Consider the following 20,265-nt stretch of genomic DNA (forward strand, 5'->3'; position numbering starts at 1 on the left):
ACTGAGGCTGTGCTCCCTCTCTGCTCACTACTGAGGCTGTGCTCCCTCTCTGCTCACTACTGAGGCTGTGCTCCCTCTCTGCTCACTACTGAGGCTGTGCTCCCTCTCTGCTCACTACTGAGGCTGTGCTCCCTCTCTGCTCACTACTGAGGCTGCGCACACTCTGCTCACTACTGAGGCTGTGCTCCCTCTCTGCTCACTACTGAGGTTGTGCTCCCTCTCTGCTCACTACTGAGGCTGTGCTCCCTCTCTGCTCACTACTGAGGCTGTGCTCCCTCTCTGCTCACTACTGAGGCTGCGCACACTCTGCTCACTACTGAGGCTGTGCTCCCTCTCTGCTCACTACTGAGGCTGTGCTCCCTCTCTGCTCACTACTGAGGCTGTGCTCCCTCTCTGCTCACTACTGAGGCTGTGCTCCCTCTCTGCTCACTACTGAGGCTGTGCTCCCTCTCTGCTCACTACTGAGGCTGTGCTCCCTCTCTGCTCACTACTGAGGCTACGCACACTCTGCTCACTACTGAGGCTGTGCTCCCTCTCTGCTCACTACTGAGGCTGTGCTCCCTCTCTGCTCACGTCTCCTGTGACTTACCTCCCATTTTTTTTTTCCTGTTTAGCATTTGCCATTGACTATTCTCCCTGGGAATGTTTTCTTACATCTTTGGGTCAGTTTCCTTATAAACTTGCTACCTCCAACCACCCCACTGCCAGCAAGACTTGTTTATTCCTCTAATATGGAAAAAAATAGTTGGGTTCTCCATTTTCCTCTGCTGCCATGCTCTAGCTGAGTAAACTCTTCTGCCTTGCCCTCCCCACGTTCGGGTGTTGAGAGACACCTGGAAATCCACAGGATCATCTTCTGATAGCGCCTCCCACAAGACATCTTTAAAAATAGGTGTTTCCACCAGAACAGGGGATTTTAGTGCAAACGCTGGTTGGAACATAATAAGGCTTCCAGACAGAGATGTGCGCCCCAGACAGAGACATGGGGTCTTTCGTCTTAGTTTAAGTGTTTTAGCTTTCTTTCTGTGACACTATATAAAAATCTCATCAATATACAAAAAAAATCTTTCCGCACCTCAGACTTTCTCATTTTCTCTGGATGAGAGCTTTGATTAGCTTTTTACAAGTTCTTCATTAGTAATTGGCTCGCTTTCTTGTTTTTGTCCTTAGCTGCTGTTTCTAAGAAGTGTATGTTCTACCAGAGCATTCTCTGAAGATGCTGAGGAAGCTGCTGTGCTGTGTTAGGTTGTGGAGTAATATGCTGTACAAAACGCAACAAGTGCAGTTAGGGGTAAATGCCATTTCTCCTCAGTGCTGCCAGCTGGGGTGCTCCCTCAGCCTTAGCAACTGCCTGACCTACTTGTGCAGCGTGACTGTTTAATTAATAGACATTTACATAAGCTCCTGGTCCCCCAGCAAGCTTTGTAAGTCCTGGTGGTTATCTTCTTTCCACCCTGTGAAGTATCAGCTGTACTGTTTCCATTTTGCATATCAAAACACAGAGAGATTAAAATTATATACAATAAATTGATAACTAAATAAGTTTGAGAACTCAGAGAGCTCTCACATATGAATCATATGGCTTAAAGCAACAACCCATAACTTTGTAAATATGTTCAGAGTCTGCTGCTCTCTTATCCATGGGTTGGAGTTGGAACTGTCAGACTCAAGGAGATGGAGCCTTTTATAGATCTATGCAGGAGTGGAAGAGTCACTTTCTGGGCTCTCTGCGGCCATGAAAGGAAAGCTTGTTAGTAGACAAGGTGGTATGACAGAATTATTACTGTGATGTCTGTAATTTTTAATAAAAATTCTAGGAATCCTGGTGATATCTGTGCAGCTTATACCTCTGAAAACTGTTTCATGGTGTATTTTTTAAAAACACCATCTCAAACATCATTGGATTTTTCTGGCCACAGGATGTCTAGGTGCAGCTAGAGCACAGCGTGGCTCAGTTGACTCACCAGCCCACAGCTGAATAAGAAACTAGCTGACCTTTCTGGGAAAGACTTTCATTCCTTTCTCATGGTTTTGTTCTTCAATACTGTCTCATTGCCTGTCTGTCTGTCTCTTCAGCGCCAATACAGGATGGAAGTATAGACTCGGATCACTGTTCTTCCCTTCTGAAACATTCTTCCCACTGTTAAATGAAATTCTCTGTGTCCTGAACCTCATGTTTTTGTCTTGTATAGGTGTTGGTTCCTTCTAGGAAATTTGTGGATCATAAAGGGATTGTCTCAATCATTTAACAATATCTTTAACAAAAGCTTTTCAGTGTTGTGTGAAAAATGGAAGTTGGTATGTCTGTCTTTTAACTAATATTTGCAATAAATTTGGAGTCAGCTTTGGGGTTTACAGTCTCTGGCCACATTCTGCTCTACTCCTGCATTAATCCCACCTGTTCTTTGAGATCAGAACCAGGTTAAATATCACATTTTGGGGATGTCTCCAATACTCCTGCTCACCCCACCCCACCCTATCCCTGCCTGATCCAGCCACTTCCTTCCTTCAGTCCCTGTATACTGGATTTGGATCTTTAGTTGCCAGCATCATGGTCTGCTGTGTTGTGATGTCTTCTGTATCCTTACACTGCGGTACCCCAACCGTGTATCAGACAAGCAGGCAGCCTATTTATAGGGCTAAGATGGACCTCTGGCATCTGCACATGTGTAGGAGTATGTGTCTACAGTACACAAACACACACAACACACACAAACACACATTTTCTTTTACAATTTTAAAGATTAAGATCAGTCCAAACATAAAGTACAAAACAAGTAGTAAAGATAGCAGTACTTAGGATCTCAAAAGCCATGTGTATCAGGGACTGGCACAGAGCAGGCACCTACAGAACACACACTCATTAGACAAAAAGCCCCTGAGACTCTGAGCATATGTGTGTAAATGGGTCTGGAAGGACATTCACTAGTGGTCAAATCCTTCTCATCTGCTTCCTTCATTCTTTGTTCTTTATATTTTCTGAGCTCTATGTACGACTTGCAGAAGTTTATGAGTGTACATGACTTTTAAGTAGATGCTTGCAGGGGAGAACTAGGGAGTTGAGAGATTGAGGGACGAGCTCTCCTAAACATCGGCTCTGGTCGGATGTAGGAGGAGCTCCAGTGGATGAGCAATGTGACTGGTGGTGTGAAGGCCTTTGCCCTCACTACAGGCCTAAGCATAAGCTCACCGTGGTGACCACAAAGCCCTTCTTGATGCTGAGGAAAATCCTCTCTCCATTTTTTTTTTGTTGTTGTTGTTCTGTTTGGGTTTTGAGATGGGGTCTTCCTATGTAGCCCTGGCTGTCCTAGAATTTGCTGTATAGACCAGATTGGCCTCTGCCTCACAAATGCTGGGATTAAAGGCATGCGCCACCATTCCCAGCCTAACCTTTCTCCATTGCTGAGGGATGTGCTCGGAGTGGAAGCAGTGATCAGTTTGGATTATGAACGCGAGGGAAAGCTCGGTGTGTGAAATTGTATTTGAGCCCTCCCGGAGAGCCAAGAGAATTAAGAAATGAGCCAAGCACCTCATCATGTTTATTACACGTGAGATGAAGGTTCAGTGTTATCATTTCCTCTGATAGTTACATCTAATAGTTCTAAAAGCAATTCACAGTATTCATGTCAGACTTACTTTATGCGACATTTAACCATCGCAAAATTAAATTTCATAAGGGAGTGTGCCTGTGGAACTCCTCTGGAGTCACAGAGATAGAAATCTGACCCATCACTTCTGTTTGCACGGAAAACCGTTTACCAGAGTTATGTTCCAGGGAAGAGCTTATTGAGTTGCAAGCCTAACAGTGTCTGCTGTGAGCTTCCTTAAGGACGGTTTGCTCCGTGCCCAGTTGCTCAGTTCAGTAGCACTAACAGTAGATGGTAGCACTTACATGTGAATTTACCTCTCAAGCCAATCTCAAACGAATAACACGGAAAGAGATCCTGGCAGTTTTGATGTTCTTTCGTTTCTGAAAAAGGTGTGTTAAACAAATCAAGTATCAGCGTTTAGATATTTTTTCCCTTTGATCCCAACATGTGATTCCTAAGTGAGCTAAGGACTGCTTTCATCTCTGGATCTGGCTGTCTACACAGAAGGCAGAAAATGCAGACATTATCTCCTGAGGGGATCAGTTAAAAGGAACTGTCCATTGCAGAAAAGTACCTTTTGAAAAATATTGTCCTGATTGTCTTCACTGATCATACACCAGAGCGTTCAAAACCCTCTCCCCTACTGTGCTGGGTAGGCCCACATATAACTTGACACAAGCAAAAGTCATCTGAGAGGAGGGAACCTTAATCAATAAATGCCTCCATAAGATCTGGCTGTAGGCAAACCTGTAGGACATTTTCTAAATTAGTGATTAATGTGGGTGGGCCCAGCCCATTTGTTGATGGTGCCATCCCTAGGCTGGTGGTCCTGGGCACTATAAGAAAACAACCTGGCTGGGCAGTGGTGGTGCACTTGGGAGGCAGAGGCAGGTGGATTTCTGAGTTTAGCCAGCCTGGTCTACAAAGTGAGTTCCAGGACATCCACGGCTACACAGAGAAACTCTTGTCTCGAAAAAATTAAAAAAAAATAAAAAAAGAAGGAAAGAAAAAGGAAACAGCCGGGCTGGAGAGATGGCTCAGCCATTAAAGGCTAGGCTCACAACCAAAAAGGAAACAGCCTGAGCAAGCCTTAGGAAGCAAGGCACTAAGCAGCACTCTCCATGGCTTCTGCATCAGCTCCTGCCTCCTTGTTCCTGCCTTGTTTCCTTCAGTGATCGAGTGTTACCTAGAAGGGTAAGGGAAATAAACCCTTACTTCTTCAAGGGTTTTGGTTATGGTGTTTCATCACAGCAGTAACAGCCTTAACTAAGACACCTACTTGGTCTGCACACAAAATTCTAGGCTTAGAGGATCAGGTAACTGAATGAAGCTCTGAAGCAAACGGGGAGGGGCTGCTGTTGGATCCTGTCTTGCAGCTTCTCTTTTTGAGGGTAAGTGGCATTATCAAAGGATCTGATTACCTAATTCCATCTGTCTTAGTCAGAGTTTTTGTTGCTGCAAAAAAACGCCATGACTAAAAAGCAAGTTAGGAAGGAAAGAGTTTATTCAGCTTCTACTTCCCCATCATAGTCTATCATTGCGAATGTCAGGACAGGAATTGCATCTAGCAGGACTAGAACCTGGAGGCAGGAGCTGATGCAGAGGCCATGGAGAGACGCCGCTTACTGGCTTGCTTGCTCACTCAGCTGCTTTCTTATGGTACTTACAAGCACCAGCCTAGGGATGGCCACACCCACCATGGATGGACGGTCCCCTATTGTTAACAAATTGATAAAATGTCTTACAGCTAGATCTCTTAGAGGAATCTTCTCAACTGTGGCTCCTTCCTCTCTGATGACTCTAAGTTGTGTCAAGTTGACACACAAAACCTGCCAGCACAACCACCATTTTTGTATACAACATGGGGGGGAAAACTTCATTATTTAGAACACCTGGGTCTCAGCAGTTACGCATACTTGTTCTTTTAGAGGACTAGGGGAGGCCTCCTAACATCCATGTAATGGTTTACAACTGTCCTAGGCTCTGGTGCCAAGAGAGCTGATGCCCTCTTTTGGCCCCCTCAGGCACTAAGCATGCACACAGTGCACATACATACATGCATGCAGGCAAAACACTTACACACACAAAATAAAAATAGTAAACAAGACTTTCAAAAACAACGAAAGTGATGCCAAACACTGGTGACTAAATAGGGCTTCCAGGAGAGCACAGCCTACACTAAACCAGAGATGAGATGAGCTCTCAGCCCATCCTAGAGAATGCAGCTCTAAGAGGTGACTTAAAACCCCATGGATTCCAGAAAGTTCTCACTCCTTTACATAACCTCCATGAATCTATGGATGATAGTTTGGTTATCATTTATTTAATGGCTAATATCCACTTACAAGTAAATATATACCATATGGAATCTAGGGGGAATATAATAAATTTTATGGGTGTATTGGGGATGTCTGGGGATGGGTGGAGACAGGAATGGGCGGGATCTGGTGGAGGGGGAAGATGGGATGGAAGGAGAGAGTATGGGGAGAGACTGCTGAAATTGGGGGGTGGGTGGGTATTTGAGGTTTATGTGGAAACCTAGTGGAGTGAGAACTTTCTGGAATCCATGAAGGGGATCCCAGTGAGGAGTCCTTGTAATGGGGGTTACAGTCTCAACTGGCCATCTCCTGAAGCCAGGTCAGACTTCAGTGGTGAGACTGGTTTGCAATCAACTGAGCTGTTGGCCAAGGAAGTGCTAGCTCTCACATCTCTCCTCTACTGCTCTCTCTGTGGCACAGAGCCTCATATAGTCCAGGCTGGTCTTGAACACACTGCACAGTAGAGGATGACCCTGAACTCTTGGACTCTTCTCCCTCTCCCTCTCAAGTGCTGGGATTATAGACAGGAACACCATACTAGCTCCTGGAGATCTTTTGTTTAAAAACTTAATTTTTCAAAATTAGGTATTAAGTGTGTGTCTCTCTGTGTGGGTATATGCATGTGATGACAGGTGCCTGTAAAAGCCCAGGGCATTGGATCCCTTGGACCTGGAATTACAGAGGGGCAGGAGCCACTATGTGGATGCAGGAAATCAGGTCTGGGTCCTCTGCAAGAGCAGCCAGTGCTCTTAGCCACCGAGCCATCTCTCCAGCTCTATTCATGGAGGTCATAATGCTACCGAAGCCACAAAATTCAGTTTTTACAGTGATCTTGGCCAAATATTTTCAGATAATCAGGTTCCCTAATAATGCTAGCTATGGGCAGTAAGAGAACTGGGGTAGGAGGTTAGAGAGCCACCTGAAGAACAAAGGAAATTCTTTACATTTGTAGACTCTGAACGGTAAGGGTCTGAACTAGGGGAGTAGGGTCTCTGAGTCAGCAGATCAGTGATAATATTAGACAGGAGATAAGGCTGAATTTAGAAAATTAACCCTATGGTATCACTCTCTCTTGGGTCTGAGTTACCTCATTTAAGATGATTTTTTTCCAGTTCCATCCACTTGCCTGCAGATTTCATGATGTTATTTTTTTAACAGCTGAGTAATACTTCATTATGCAAATGTACCAATTTGTATTTATTCATTCTTCTGTTGAGGGACATCTCGATTGTTTCCAGGTTTTGGCTATAATAAAGCTACAGTGAACATGGTTGAGCAAGTGTCTTTGTGATAGCATGGAGCCTTACAGAAGCTTTTCAGTTTCCAGAGGTCCCATTTATAAATTGTTGATCTTCGTGCCTGTGCTAGAGGTGTTCTCTTCAGAAACTGTCTCCTATGCCAATGCACTCAAGGCAGTTCTCCACTTCCTCTTCTATTAGGTCTTCAATTTGACTCCACTAATCAATGTGTCTGTTTTAATATCAATGCCATATGATTTTTACTACTGTTATTAATTGATATTGGCTATAGGATTGCTATAAATTGCTTTCATTATGTTAGGTATATAAGGTATGTTCCTATATCCCTAGTCTCTCCAGGACTCTTCTCATGAAAGTGTGCTGGATTTTGTCAAAGGCCTTGTGAAGACAGGGATTATGGTACTTCCAGCAGTTCGTTTATTGTTCAGATTTGTTTTAGCTCTCCTGGACTTTGATTTTCCTTATGAAGTTTAGATTTGTCCTTTCAGGGTCTGTAAAGAATTGTTCAACTTGTGATTGCATTAAATCTGTAGATTGCTTTTAGTAGGATGGTCATTTTTTACTATTTTAATATTAAAATAAAATATTTAATAAAAATGTTTAATACGAAAATAAAAAAAGATCTTTCCATGTTCTGATATCTTCTTCAGTGTTTTTCTTCAAATACTTGAAGTTTACTTAGAATATTTTACATTATTTGAGGCCACTGTGAAAGGCGTTATTTTGCTGATTTCTTTTTCAGTCCATTTTTCATTTGTGTATAGGAGAGTTACTGATGTTTTTATTTGAGTTAATCTTGTATTCAGCTACTCTACTGAAAGTGTTTATTATCTGTAGGAGTTCCCCAGTGGAATTTTTAGGATCAGTTTATGCATGCTGTCATTTCATCTGCAAATAACTATACTTTGACTTCTTCCTTTTCAATTTGTATCCTTTTGATTTCTGTCAGTCGTCTTATTGCTCTAGCTAAAACTTCAAGTAATATATTAAGTGGGTATGGAGAAAGTGGACAACCTTGTCTTGTTCCTGATTTTAGTGGAATTTCTTTGAGTTTCTCTCCATTTAGTTTGATATTGGCTATAGGCTTTGTCTTAGTCAGGGTTTTTATTTCTGCACAAACATCATGACCAAGAAACAAGTTGGGGAGGAAAGGGTTTATTCAGCTTACACTTCCATAAGGCTGTTAAGGAAGTCAGGACTGGAACTCAAGCAGGTCAGGAAGCAGGAGCTGATGCAGAGGCCATGGAGGGATGTTCCTTACTGGCTTGCCTCTCCTGGCTTGCTCAGCCTGCTTTCTTATAGAACCCAAGACTGCAAGCCCAGAGATGGCAGCACCCAAAAGGGACCCTCCCCTCTTGATCACTAATTGAGAAAATGCCCACAGCTGGATCTCATGGAGGCACTTCCCCAACTGAAGCTCCTTTCTCTGTGATAACTCCAGCTGTGTCAAGTTGATACACAAAACCAGCCAGTACAGGCTTGCTGTAAATTGCTTTCATTATGTTAGGTATATCCCTCTTATATCCCTAATCTCTTCAGGACTTTTATATTGAAGGGCTGCTGGATTTTGTCAAAGGCCTTGTCTAATGAGATGATCATGTCATTTCTTTCTTTAAGTTTGTTTATATGGTGGTTACATTTACTGAATTTCTTATATTAAACCATCCCTGCCCATCTGAGATGAAGTCTACTTGATTATGTTGGGTTATCTTTTTTGATGTGTTCTTGGATTCAGTTTACCAGTATTTTATTGAGTATTTTTGCATCTATGTTCATAAGGGAAATTGATCTGTGCTTTGTTTTTTGTTGATTCTCTATGTGATTTGGGAATCAGGGTATATGTAGCCTCATAAAATGAACTGGACAATATTCCTTCTGTTTTGTGAAATAATTTGAGGAGTATTGACATTAACTGTTATTTGAAAGTTGATTGAATTCTTCCCTAAATCCATCTAGTCATGAGCTCTTTTTGGTTGGGAGATTTTTAATGACTGATTCTATTTCCTTAGCTGACATTGGTCTATTTAAATTGTTTTTCTGATCTTGATTTTATTTAGGTAAGTGAGAAAATTATCCATTTCTCTTAGAGTTTCCAACTTGGTGAAGTACAGGTTTTTAAAATATGTCCTTATAATTCTCTGGATTTCCTTGGTATCTGTTATGTTTCCCATTTCATTTCTGATTTTGTATATTTGGATATTCTCTCTGTGTGAATAAGGACTTGTCTATCATGTTGATTTTTCTAAAAGAACCAACCCTTTGTTTCATTGATTCTTAGTGTTGTTCTCTTTGCTTCTATTATACTGATTTTAGCTTTCAGTTTGATTATTTCTTTTTTGTTTGTTTGGGGTTTTGTTTGTTTGTTTGTTTGTTTTTCAAGACAGGGTTTCTCTGTATAGCCCTGACTGTTCTGGAACTCACTCTGTAGACCAGGCTGGCCTCAAACTCAGAAATCTGCCTGCCTCTGCCTCCCTAGTGCTGGGATCAAAGGTGTGCGCCACCACCGCCCGGTTAGTTTGATTATTTCTTGCCATCTACTTTGGTGTGCTTAACTTCTTTTTGTTCTAGAGCATCCAGGTATACTGTTAAGTTGCTAGTATGAGAGCTCTCCAGTGTTTTTGTAAGCTCTTAATGTTATAAACTTCCTTCTTCACCTTCTTTCATCGTGTCTCATAAGTTTGGATCTGCTATGTGTTCATTTTTATTGAATTCTACAAAGAATTTGATGTCTTGCTTTATTTCTGTCTTTGCCTATGTTTGACTCAGTAGAGGGGTGTTCAGTTTCTATGGAATTGTAAACTTTCTTTTGTTGATATCCATCTTTAATCTCTGTATTCTGATAGATGATATCTAATAGTTATTTCTATCTTTTTCTATCTGTTGAGACTTGTTTTGTTTTAGAGTATATGGCCAGTATTGGAGAAAATTTCATGAGATGCTAAGTGGAAGGTATATTCTTTTGTGTTTGGGTGAAATGTTCTCCAAATGTCTGTTTGGTCCATTTGGTTTATAATGTCTGTAGTTCTCTGTTTAGTTTGTCTGGATGACCTGTCCATTGATAAGAGTGGGGTATTGAAATGTCCCAAAATTAGTGTGTGGAGGCCAATATGTGATTTTAACTGTAATAGTGTTTCTTTTTATAAACTTGGTTACCCTTTTGTTTGGCACATAGATATTAAGAATTAAAATATCCCCTTGGCAAGTTTTTTTCTTTGTTGAGTATGTAGTGTCCTTCACCATCTCTTTTTATTAGTTTTAGTTTCAAGTCTCTTTTATATACATACACACACACACACACACACACACATATATATATATATTAGAATGGCTATATCAGCTTTCTGCTTTGGTCCAGTTGATTGGAATATCTTTTTCCAACCCTTTGCCTTGAGGTAATGTCTATCCTTGATGTTGAGGTGTGTTTCTTGTATACAGCAGAAGGATGGATCCTGTTTTCAAATCCATCCTATTAGTCAGTGTCTTTTTATTCGGGAATTGAGACCATTGATGTTGATAGATATCAATGACCAATGATTGTTGATTCTTGTTGTTTGCTCTTGGTGGTAATGTGCTTCCCTATTTTACTTGTGTGAGATTATTTATTTCCTGTAATTTGTAATTTTCAAAGAGGTGTAGTTAACCTCTTTGAGTTAGTTTTTCTTATAGTGCCTTCTGTAGAACTGGATTTGTAGATAGATATTGTTTACATTTGACTTTATCATGGGATATCTTGTTGTTTCCATCTATATGATTGAAAGCTTTGCTGTGTATAGTAGTCTAGACTGGCCTCTGTGGTCTCTTAAAGTCTATAGCACATCTGCCCAGGCCCTTCTGACTTTTAGAGTCTCCATTGAGAAGTCGGGTGTGATTCTAATATTTCTGACTTTATATGTTACTTGGACCTTTTCCCTTGCAGCTTTTTCTTTCTTTGTTTTGTATATTTAGTGTTTTGATTATTATGTGCTGGGTAGGGTTGTATCTTTTCTAGTCCAATCTATTTGTGTTCTATTAGCTTCTTGTATCTTTATAGTCATATCCTTCTTTAGGTAAGGAAAATTTTCTTCGATGGCTTTGTTGAAAACATTTTCTAGAACTTTGAGCTGGGTTTCTTCTCCTTCTATTCCTAGTATTCTTAGCGTTAACCTTTTCTTCCTCTCCCAGATTTTCTGAATATTTTGTGTCAAGAGGTTTTTGGGCTTAACATTTTCTTTGAATGGTGTATTAGTTTTTTCTATCATATCTTCAATGCCTGAGATTCTCTCTACCATCTCTTGTATTCTGTTGGTGAAGCTTTCCTCTGTAGTTGTAGTTCCTGTTTAAATGTTTAAGATTTTCTTGATTTTGGACTCAGCCATTTGACTGTGATATGTCTATTGTTACATCTGTCACCAAAGTGCATGAATTTTCAGCTAATCTCTTTTTGAATATTTAGTGTACTTCGTTCCCCTCTCTTCAGAGTCATACATGTATGTTGCTGCAGTTGAGGTGTGTGGTGCTCATTTCTACAGTTTTTCTCCTTCTCTTTTTCAAAGTGATTATTTCTTTTAACATGTCTTCAAATCCACTGATTCTTTTGCCTGTGGTCTCATATCCGTTGATGAACTTTCCTAGTACATCTCTGCCTGGCATTGCATAGTGAGTTCAGCATTTCTGTAGGCTTCCTTCTGAGCTTTCTTTCCCTTTAGTGACACCACTGTTTGCAGAGTCATTGCCATCACTTTCCTCTTTAATTCTGTAAACATATTTTAAATCTGTGGACATAGCTGGTTCGAATTCTTTGCAAATCCAATTACTTGGCCCACTCAGAGTTCATATTTGTTTTTAAATGAATCACCATATGTGGTTTCTTCATGTATGTCATAAATTTCTTTGGAAACTTGATACTTTGTACAACATATTAGAGCAATCCCGGATTCTGATAGCTTCCTCGATGGGCTGGCTTTTTGCTATTGATTCTTTTATTTCTGTGTGGTTTACTAACTATCCTGGGCTTTATCTTCAGAATTAGTCTATGAGTATAGCCACTGATGTGTCCTTTAAATTCTGTTTAGTTGTCGGTTTTGGTTTGTTTTGAGATAGTCTTTCTGTGCTACTCAGGCTGGTGGGTCTCATGATCTTCCTACCTCAGTCTCCCAAAAGGGTGAAATTATACTCATAGTCTATCCCTGTGTCTGGCTTTTTATTTTCATTTAAAACAGTTTTGCCTGCCTTCCTCAGAGTAACACAGCTATGTCTGTATAGTTTACAGGTTGACAGAGGTTTTCAACACATGGAGCTCATAGCCTCTGACATACAGCCTCACTTTTTTGCCACTGGTTAATATATGGGTGAAGTACCCTCAAACTTAAGATCCTATTCAAGTCCATCTTGGCTTTCATTTCCTGGCAGGCCTGTGTCCTTCCATCAACCAGAGATGCCTGCAGAGCCCACCACCCCCACCCCCATCCCCTTCCCTCCTATAACTGCCTCCACTTCAGGATCTCTGAGTTACAGTGTTTGGCTTACCAGCTGCTTGCCTCCTCTGGAACTGCAGCCTCTGGCCCCAGAGCTGGAAGCTCCTTCTTTAGATTTGGTTCTGTGATTGGTATTGACAGTGCCTCTCAACAGTGGCCAGAATCATCCCAGACCCCTGGCAGCACAGCTGCTGCTTCTTATGGCCAAGCCACCAGTGAGGGGAGCCAGGGTCTGGTTACAAGGGATACAAAGTTTCCCTAAGCAAGAAAGCTGCAAGATTTCCTCTGTTTCTAATTCAAAATCCTTGCACTTATCATAAACTATACTTCTCAAAAATGTCATTTGCCTCTGGTTGTTGATTCCTTGTCCCTGGAAATAGTTTGCATGAAACTGATGTTTGGCAGTTTCCTGCAGGTTTGTACTTGGAGAGAAGAGTTGCCGACCCATTTTCTTCCTGTTAAGGGTCTGCTCCCCTCCACTGTTATTTCTTTCCTCTTTTTGTCATATTTTTATTAATTCTTTAAGAATTTCATAGATGAGCCAGGTGTTGGGGTGCACACCTTTAGTTCCAGCACTTGGGAGTAGAGGCAGGTGGATCTCTTGAGTTTGAGGCCAGCCTCATCTACACAGTGAGTTCCAGGACATCCAGGGATACACAGATAAAATCTGTCTTGAATAAAAAACAAGCAAACAAAAAGCATTTCCTAAGTGTATTTTCAGAATCATTACTCCCCAGCTCCTCCCCTTATCCCATCCTTTCTCATCCAATTCTGAGATTTCTTCTTCCTCTTCCTCTTCTTCCTCTTCCTCCTCCTCTTCTGCTTCTTCTAAGACCTCCCATTGTTTATGTTCATAAACTGGCAGAAGAGTGATCTGTAGCTTATGTCTAATCATTCGCCTATAGAGAATATGGGATTACACCATAGGGTATATCAGTTATAGAAACAGCCCTGTACATTTGAGAGACAAAGGGAGGGAAAGAGAAAAGTCAGAGGAGAGAGAAACAGTGCAGATCATTCCTTCTCACACACTGCGCCATGCTCATGGAACATGCACCCACTGACACCGGGAGGAAGGTGGCATGCTGAAGCAATTAGCACACTAACCAAATTTAAGCTTAAATATGCAAATGACTTTGGTTCCTTGACTACTAACAAAGAGGTAAGGGAAAAACCTTGTTCTGACTGTCAAGTTACTGGTCTTCCTGTCCATCACTGAAGAAAAGTTAAAATAACTATAAGCCAAATAGAAACACTGGCTAACTGAGGCAAAGCTAATGAAATTTATCTAATTTATATTGTGTGTGGCATGTGTATCCCATTGTACTCAATAGTAAATCGGTGAATAACTCCTGTAAAAGTATCTGTTATTTGCCTGATATAATTGTTATCTTGGAGGCTCACTGCCTCCATCTGCTAGCCTAGGCCTGGTCCTGGAAACTTTTAGCCTCCATACAATCTTATCTAGGCTTAGAATTTTTTCAGCCTCTGAGACTTACTTATGAATAAGCAAACTTACCCTTGTTCTTTCTGAACTCTGGCTGGCTTATTCAGCTAAGCTGTTCTGGCTCAACGTCCACTCCAACCTCACTGATTCAATATAGCTTCTCTCTTGGCCACTGAATGTGTTGATCTGCTTTGCTTCATACTAACATTGGCAATATGTTCTAATCTTTTAGCTCCTTTTAATTCTCTGGTTCATTCTGTCTTCACCTGTGTCTAGCTTGTTGTCTTTCTTGCAACCTGTCTGTCTATTACTGTCCTGGGAAAATAGCTCTCTTTCTCTCTGTGTGCTGTTCCCTCAAGTAGCTTCCCTTTCCTCTCTCTTCTCCTGAGAGTTGGGCAGATCCTATTCTGTCAGATCTTTCTATGATTCATCATTTTGTCTACCACTTAATTAGACGTCACTTTCAAACAGGGGTGCTTCTTTCTACAAACTAACTTTACTTTCATTATTTGGGATCAAAGGCGTGTACTGAGGTCATGTCTGTTATTCCTGCCAGAGGGAGTAAAGGTGTGTGCTAAGGGCTGAGCCACACCACAACTAGAAACAGTGTTTTTTCACCTTTGTCATGTTTGGATTATAATTATATTTCAAAGTAGAAAGTCAACCTTAATGTTAATCAGTGACTTGGAATCTAAGTTAGATATTTACCTTAAATGAGCAGAGCTGGTGATATGGCTTAGTGGTATTCTATGGCTGTGAAGAAGCACCATGATCACAGAAACTCTTATAAAAGAAAACATTTAACTGGGGACTTGCTTACAGTTTCAGAGGTTTGGTCTGTTATCCTCATGGTAGGGAGCATGGTGGCACGCATGCAGGAGATGAGATCCAGCATGGTCCACAGGCTGAGAGAGAACCTGTGCCTGGCATGAGCTTTTGAAACCTCAAACACACACTTTCTCCAACAAGGCCTCACTTCATAATCCTTCTTTTCTTTAAAGATTTATTCATTTATCTCATTCATATGAGTGCACTGTTGCTGTCCTCAGACACACCAGAAGAGGGCATTGGATCCCATTACAGATGTTTGTGAGCCACCATGTGGTTGCTCAGAATTGAACTCAGGACCTCTGTAAGAACAGTTGGTGCTCTTAACCGCTGAGCCATCTCTCTAGTCCTCATATTCCTTCTTAAGCATGTTCCTTGTGCTGTTCCTTGATAGTTAAGCATTCAAATTTAGGAACCTAAGGGACCCAGTCTCAGTCACACCACCACAGTGGGTAAACACACGTACAACCAAGCTGGATGGCATGAGATCGAGCCCCAGGACCCACATGGTAAAAGGAGAGGAATGAGTCCTGCAAGTTGTCCTCAGAGCTCCACATGTGTACATATGTGCACATGCTTGTATGCAAACACACCTATGCATGCACACATACACATGCATGCACACATACACATGCATGCACACATACACATGCATGCACACATACACACATGTAGTACATGCAATACATGCATTACACACATGTACATGGTTTGGAGGAAAGAGAGAAAAGGTGTACAGATTTTAAATGATAAAAAGGAAAGCAGCTTATTTAATGTTTTTCAAGTAATTCACAGTGACAGTTTGGATTTTTACAGGAGCATCCGATACTTGGGCAACCATTTTTTGTTCTACATCCCTGCAAGACAAATGAATTCATGACTGCTGTGCTAAAGAATTCACAGAAAATCAATAGGTAAGAAACACCATCAAGACTCATGGTACTCTACTGTGATTTTAAAAGTGTAAATCTTTTCATCTGACTCTAAAAGCCAGGCTAAAATAAGAAATATTCTTTCTAATAATAATGGTAAACACATCGATTTTGTCTGTGTGCTAGGTGTTCTGGGTTTAGATATATGAACATAATGGGCTTTTATAACATCCCAGTAACTTTTACTTAATTTTCAGAGAAGAATGCTAAAGCACAGAGGAGTTAAGCATCTCTATATCAAAGCCATGCAGCTAGTTTGGGGTAGGACTGGGATTTGAATATAGGCAGCACCAGGATTTTAACTACTGGCTCAACAAATGTTATAAATTCAAATGGAAATTTGGGGCCATCGTGAGGCATCAGAGGCCCCAGTTCTGTTTTCGAATTTAACTACCGTGGTGAGAGATCTTCACATAACCTCAGATCGCGAGTCCAACTCACACCACCTCGGGGCTGGCATCCAGGCAAGCCCCAGGGAAAGGCCTCATTTCTCTTCCTTTTGGCCACTCACAGGCCTGCCATCAGAAAGTATGATGGAACAATTGTATTACATATACCTTACTTGTTTCCTAGAAATGTCAACTATATCACATCATGGCTGAGCCTCGTGGGGCCAGTGGTTGGTCTGAATTTACCTCTGAGCTATGCTAGAGCAACATGACAATCGGAGTGACGTGTTAACAAGCAAGGTAAAGAGAAAAGCCTGGGTCTCACTCTTTGTTGTTCGAAAGATGATGGTGTCTCTCTTACCTTAGCTACACCTCGGGTCTGGAGTCAGTTTGCATCGTCTTTATTAGGCTGGGCCCTACCTTGTTCTCTTGTGTTCCAGCAGTGACCTATCCAGTTATCTGGGAAGGGTTTTGTTTTGTTACAGAGAGCATCCCCACACGTGCTGGAGTGGGTGGTTTTATTTTATGGCCACTATTCTTGAAATAAGACTTTACTGCTTTTTATTATTATTATTATTATTATTATTATTATTATTATTATTATTGCTTTTGTTTTCTCCTTATTCTCAGATCCGCTGGTCTTAGAAACTGCAGCATGAAGATTGCCAAGAGCTGTACATGGAAATGGGACTGCAATATCTCACATCACCAAGATTTGATGGGGATTTCTTTCCTCAGAAAGAAGACATCTGCAGAAACCTGTTTGGAATAGAACATGTTGTGTGGAAGAAACATGTCACAGATTCCGATCACTATAAATAACGAGAATGAACCTACTTCGGTGATAATGTCATTTCTGATGTCATCAGGGCGTGCACAGGTCGCTTTTGCCTAGGCACAGTTCTCAGTTCTCCTGCTGTGGAGATTGATGGGGAAGTGTATTTGTGTGCTCGCTTTAGTGTACGATGAATGAAAATTAAAATGTAGAACTTGCCTGTTTCTGAAAATTAATGTAATAAATATGACACATCTCAAATTATTCTCCCACAGTCCAATTCAGGAGCAATGGATTATTTCTCTATCACTCACCAAAAAAAAAAAGTGTGTATGTGGTGTGTGTGTGTATGTGGTGTGTATGTTAACACACACATAAAAAATTAGATGCAGAATAAAGAATAGCTGATCATTTTAATATAATAATGTGTTTTACAAGCTAAGTATGGAATGGTAACTACAGGTTTTTTAAATAGCTATAGAAAACATTTAAGCATTGCAAATGCCTTTTTTTTTTGATAAAAATAACACAATCATTTTCCTTCTTCCTATGAGACCCACGACTGCTCTGTTGAATTACTGCAGGCCTCTCTTCATAGCCCTACAATGTTCTGTGTAATATGAGAATAACAAACTGTCTCATAATGTTGCTGTGAGAACTATATGAAGTCATTAACACACAATTATTGAAAAGTGTATACAAATACTAATTAAATACTCACCTGCTGCATAATTGACTACTGATACTTTATCTCATAATATGTTTCATAGCCAGCAAGGCATCAAGTCAAAACTTATCTGGAGGAATAAGAGGTTGCTTTATTTTAGATTTTTGTTTTCTAGAAGGTGAAAGTAAGTGGAAAATACAATTTTTATAGTTCCTTCCGTGAACTGTGCCCAGCAGAATCACCTGAGGATGGCGTATACCTACAAATGCCAGAGCCACCTTCTGGAACATCCTGCCTGGGGTAACCTTGGCAGCCATACTCCCTGGAAAACCTCTGCTTTGGATTAACCTTTACGATAGCATTGGTTTATGTTCCATTAGTCCCAGCAAGCCTTGTTGGTCTCTAAATGAGAGACTTGCTTCCTGGTGTTTGTCAACACAGGGTTCCATCATAACCTGATAAACTCACTGTTAATAATACTGTAAGCTGATAATACTGTAAGCTGAAAATGTGTTTAATAAATCTGACCTATTGAGCATCATCGTCTAGCTAACCCATTTTATTTTTTAACTTTTATACTTTTATTTGTTTTGTCTGTATATAAGCACAGGATAGGGCACTTGCCACAGAACACTTGTGGAGATGGAGGGACAGCTTGTGAGACTGGGTGCTCTCCTTCCACTCTGTGTCCTAGGGCTCAAACTCAGGTCATCAGGCTTGGCCTTGGATGTCTTTATCCTCTGAGCTGCCTCACTCATTAAAGCATTAACTGGCTTTAAATATACCCAGAGCAGGTACATTAGCCTGCATTTAGGCAAAACTACCTTATAAAAAGCCTATTGTATAATAAAAGTGCTGAATGTCCCATGTGTACAGGCATCTAGCAATTTAACACAATATCCACAAAAGCATGATAACAAACACAATACTGTAGAGCACTGCTTTTATTGAAAACAAGAAACCAACCCCCCCAAAGAAAAACAAAAAGAGAAAAAAATCTACAAAGATAGCATTGAGTTTGTTTTATGTCAGTCAGGTACTCTTGTACATTGGGGTCTACCCCTGGCATGTAGTTAATGTGCCTAATGAGACTCCATTGGATAAAATTGATTTTCCCTTTGCCAGTGGGTGTCGGTTGCAGATAGGTTCTTACTTAGAGGTGGGGTCCTGTGTTCACTTCCTCCTCCCAATGCTGGAACCTCATCTGGCTTGTACCCGTGCAGGCCCTGTGCATACTGCCACAGTCGCTAAGTTCGTCCATGCAACTGTCCTGTTGTGTGCAGAAGACACTCTTTCCCTGAAGTTACCCACCATCTCTGGCTCTCACAATTTCCCTCTTCCTCTCCTCCTACTCCTCCTTCTCTTCTTCCTGCCCACCTCCCCCTCCTTCTCCTTCTCCTCTTCTGCATAGCTCCCTGAGCCTTTAGGGGAGAAGTTCAGTGGGTTGAGTACTCCGAAGTCTCTCACTCTGCAGTGTCAAAAGCTTTGGTTCTTTAGTTTCATGATCTCATCAGCTCGCTATCCATGCTTACTGTCACACGAAAGTACCGCAAATCACTAGCTCAGAAAAGGATCAAAATTCAAAGTATGGTTTCTGCTACTTGTGTATCACTCTCACACCATCACAAAGGAAAAAGAAAGAAAGAAAGAAAGAAAGAAAGAAAGAAAGAAAGAAAGAAAGAAAGAAAGAAAGAAAGAAAGAAAGGCTGTAAGTTGGTTTGTCTGCATAAGAATAATAATATTTAGAGGTTTGTTTTTTTTTTTCAACAAGATGGTTGATGTGGTTTGAATAAGGCTCATCACCTTTGACACTTTTGTTGTATTTTAATTCCCAGTGGTATTGAGAAATGATAGGCTGTTTAAGAGGAAAACAGATTGTCGAGTGGGTCTGATTCAGATCTCAAAGAACTCGATCAAGTTCTGGTGGGAGCTGGTTGTGACAAAGCATCTGTGGGGGTTGAATGAGAATGGTCCCTATGGCTCACATATTTGAATTCTTGTGCCCTAGTTGGTAAACTGTTTAGGAAGGATTAGAAGGTGTGGCCTTCTTGGAGGAGGTATGTTACTGGAGATTGGTGGACAACCAACCTTGTTTACAAAAGCTGAAACACATGTCTTAAAATAAACAGCCACCAGTATTCCACAAAGCATCTGTCCTTAGGCAAGAGGCTCTTACAGGTTTGTCAGTCCTTGGACAATTGGGAGTTGCAGGTTAGAGGCAGTTGTGTTTTATAGATCTCTTCAGCACAGGAAGTAAAATGTAGAACATAACTTCAGCGCTCATAAGTCCTGTGTTAAGGAGATAAATGGGTTGATGAAACTGAAAGAACCCTGGTGCTAAAAGGAGTGGTGACCTGAAGACCCTACTCAGCTACATTTCCAACTTGTGAAAAGGAACTAAAGCAAGCTTGGGGCTGGATGTGGTGGCCCGAGCCTTTAACCTCAGCACTGGCAGGCAGAGGCAGGAAGATTTCTGAGTTTGAACTCAGCCTGGTCTGCACGTTGACTCCCAGAACAACCAAGTTTATACAGTGAAGGAAACCTTCAAAACAAAGCTGGTGAAAACATATCTGGGGGGGGGGTATGGGGGACTTTTGGGATAGCATT

The 20,265-nt window shown here is 41.1% G+C and overlaps 1 protein-coding gene across 1 annotated transcript in view; it reads left to right on the plus strand.

Moving 5' to 3' along the window:
• The window catches only part of Atg10 (autophagy related 10), a 313,448-nt gene extending 295,252 nt beyond the window's left edge, over positions 1-18,196 (plus strand). The window contains exons 6-8 of the mRNA XM_021180551.3: positions 15,712-15,809; positions 16,401-16,516; positions 16,847-18,196. Coding sequence (XP_021036210.1) covers positions 15,712-15,809; positions 16,401-16,488 — 186 coding nt within the window. The 3' untranslated portion in view covers positions 16,489-16,516; positions 16,847-18,196. The remainder of the gene's footprint in view (positions 1-15,711; positions 15,810-16,400; positions 16,517-16,846) is intronic.
• The last annotated feature ends 2,069 nt before the right edge of the window (positions 18,197-20,265 follow it).

The sequence above is a fragment of the Mus caroli genome, unplaced genomic scaffold (assembly GCF_978045245.1).
Source record: "Mus caroli unplaced genomic scaffold, Mus_caroli_1 scaffold_15, whole genome shotgun sequence".
Taxonomy (NCBI): domain Eukaryota; kingdom Metazoa; phylum Chordata; class Mammalia; order Rodentia; family Muridae; genus Mus; species Mus caroli.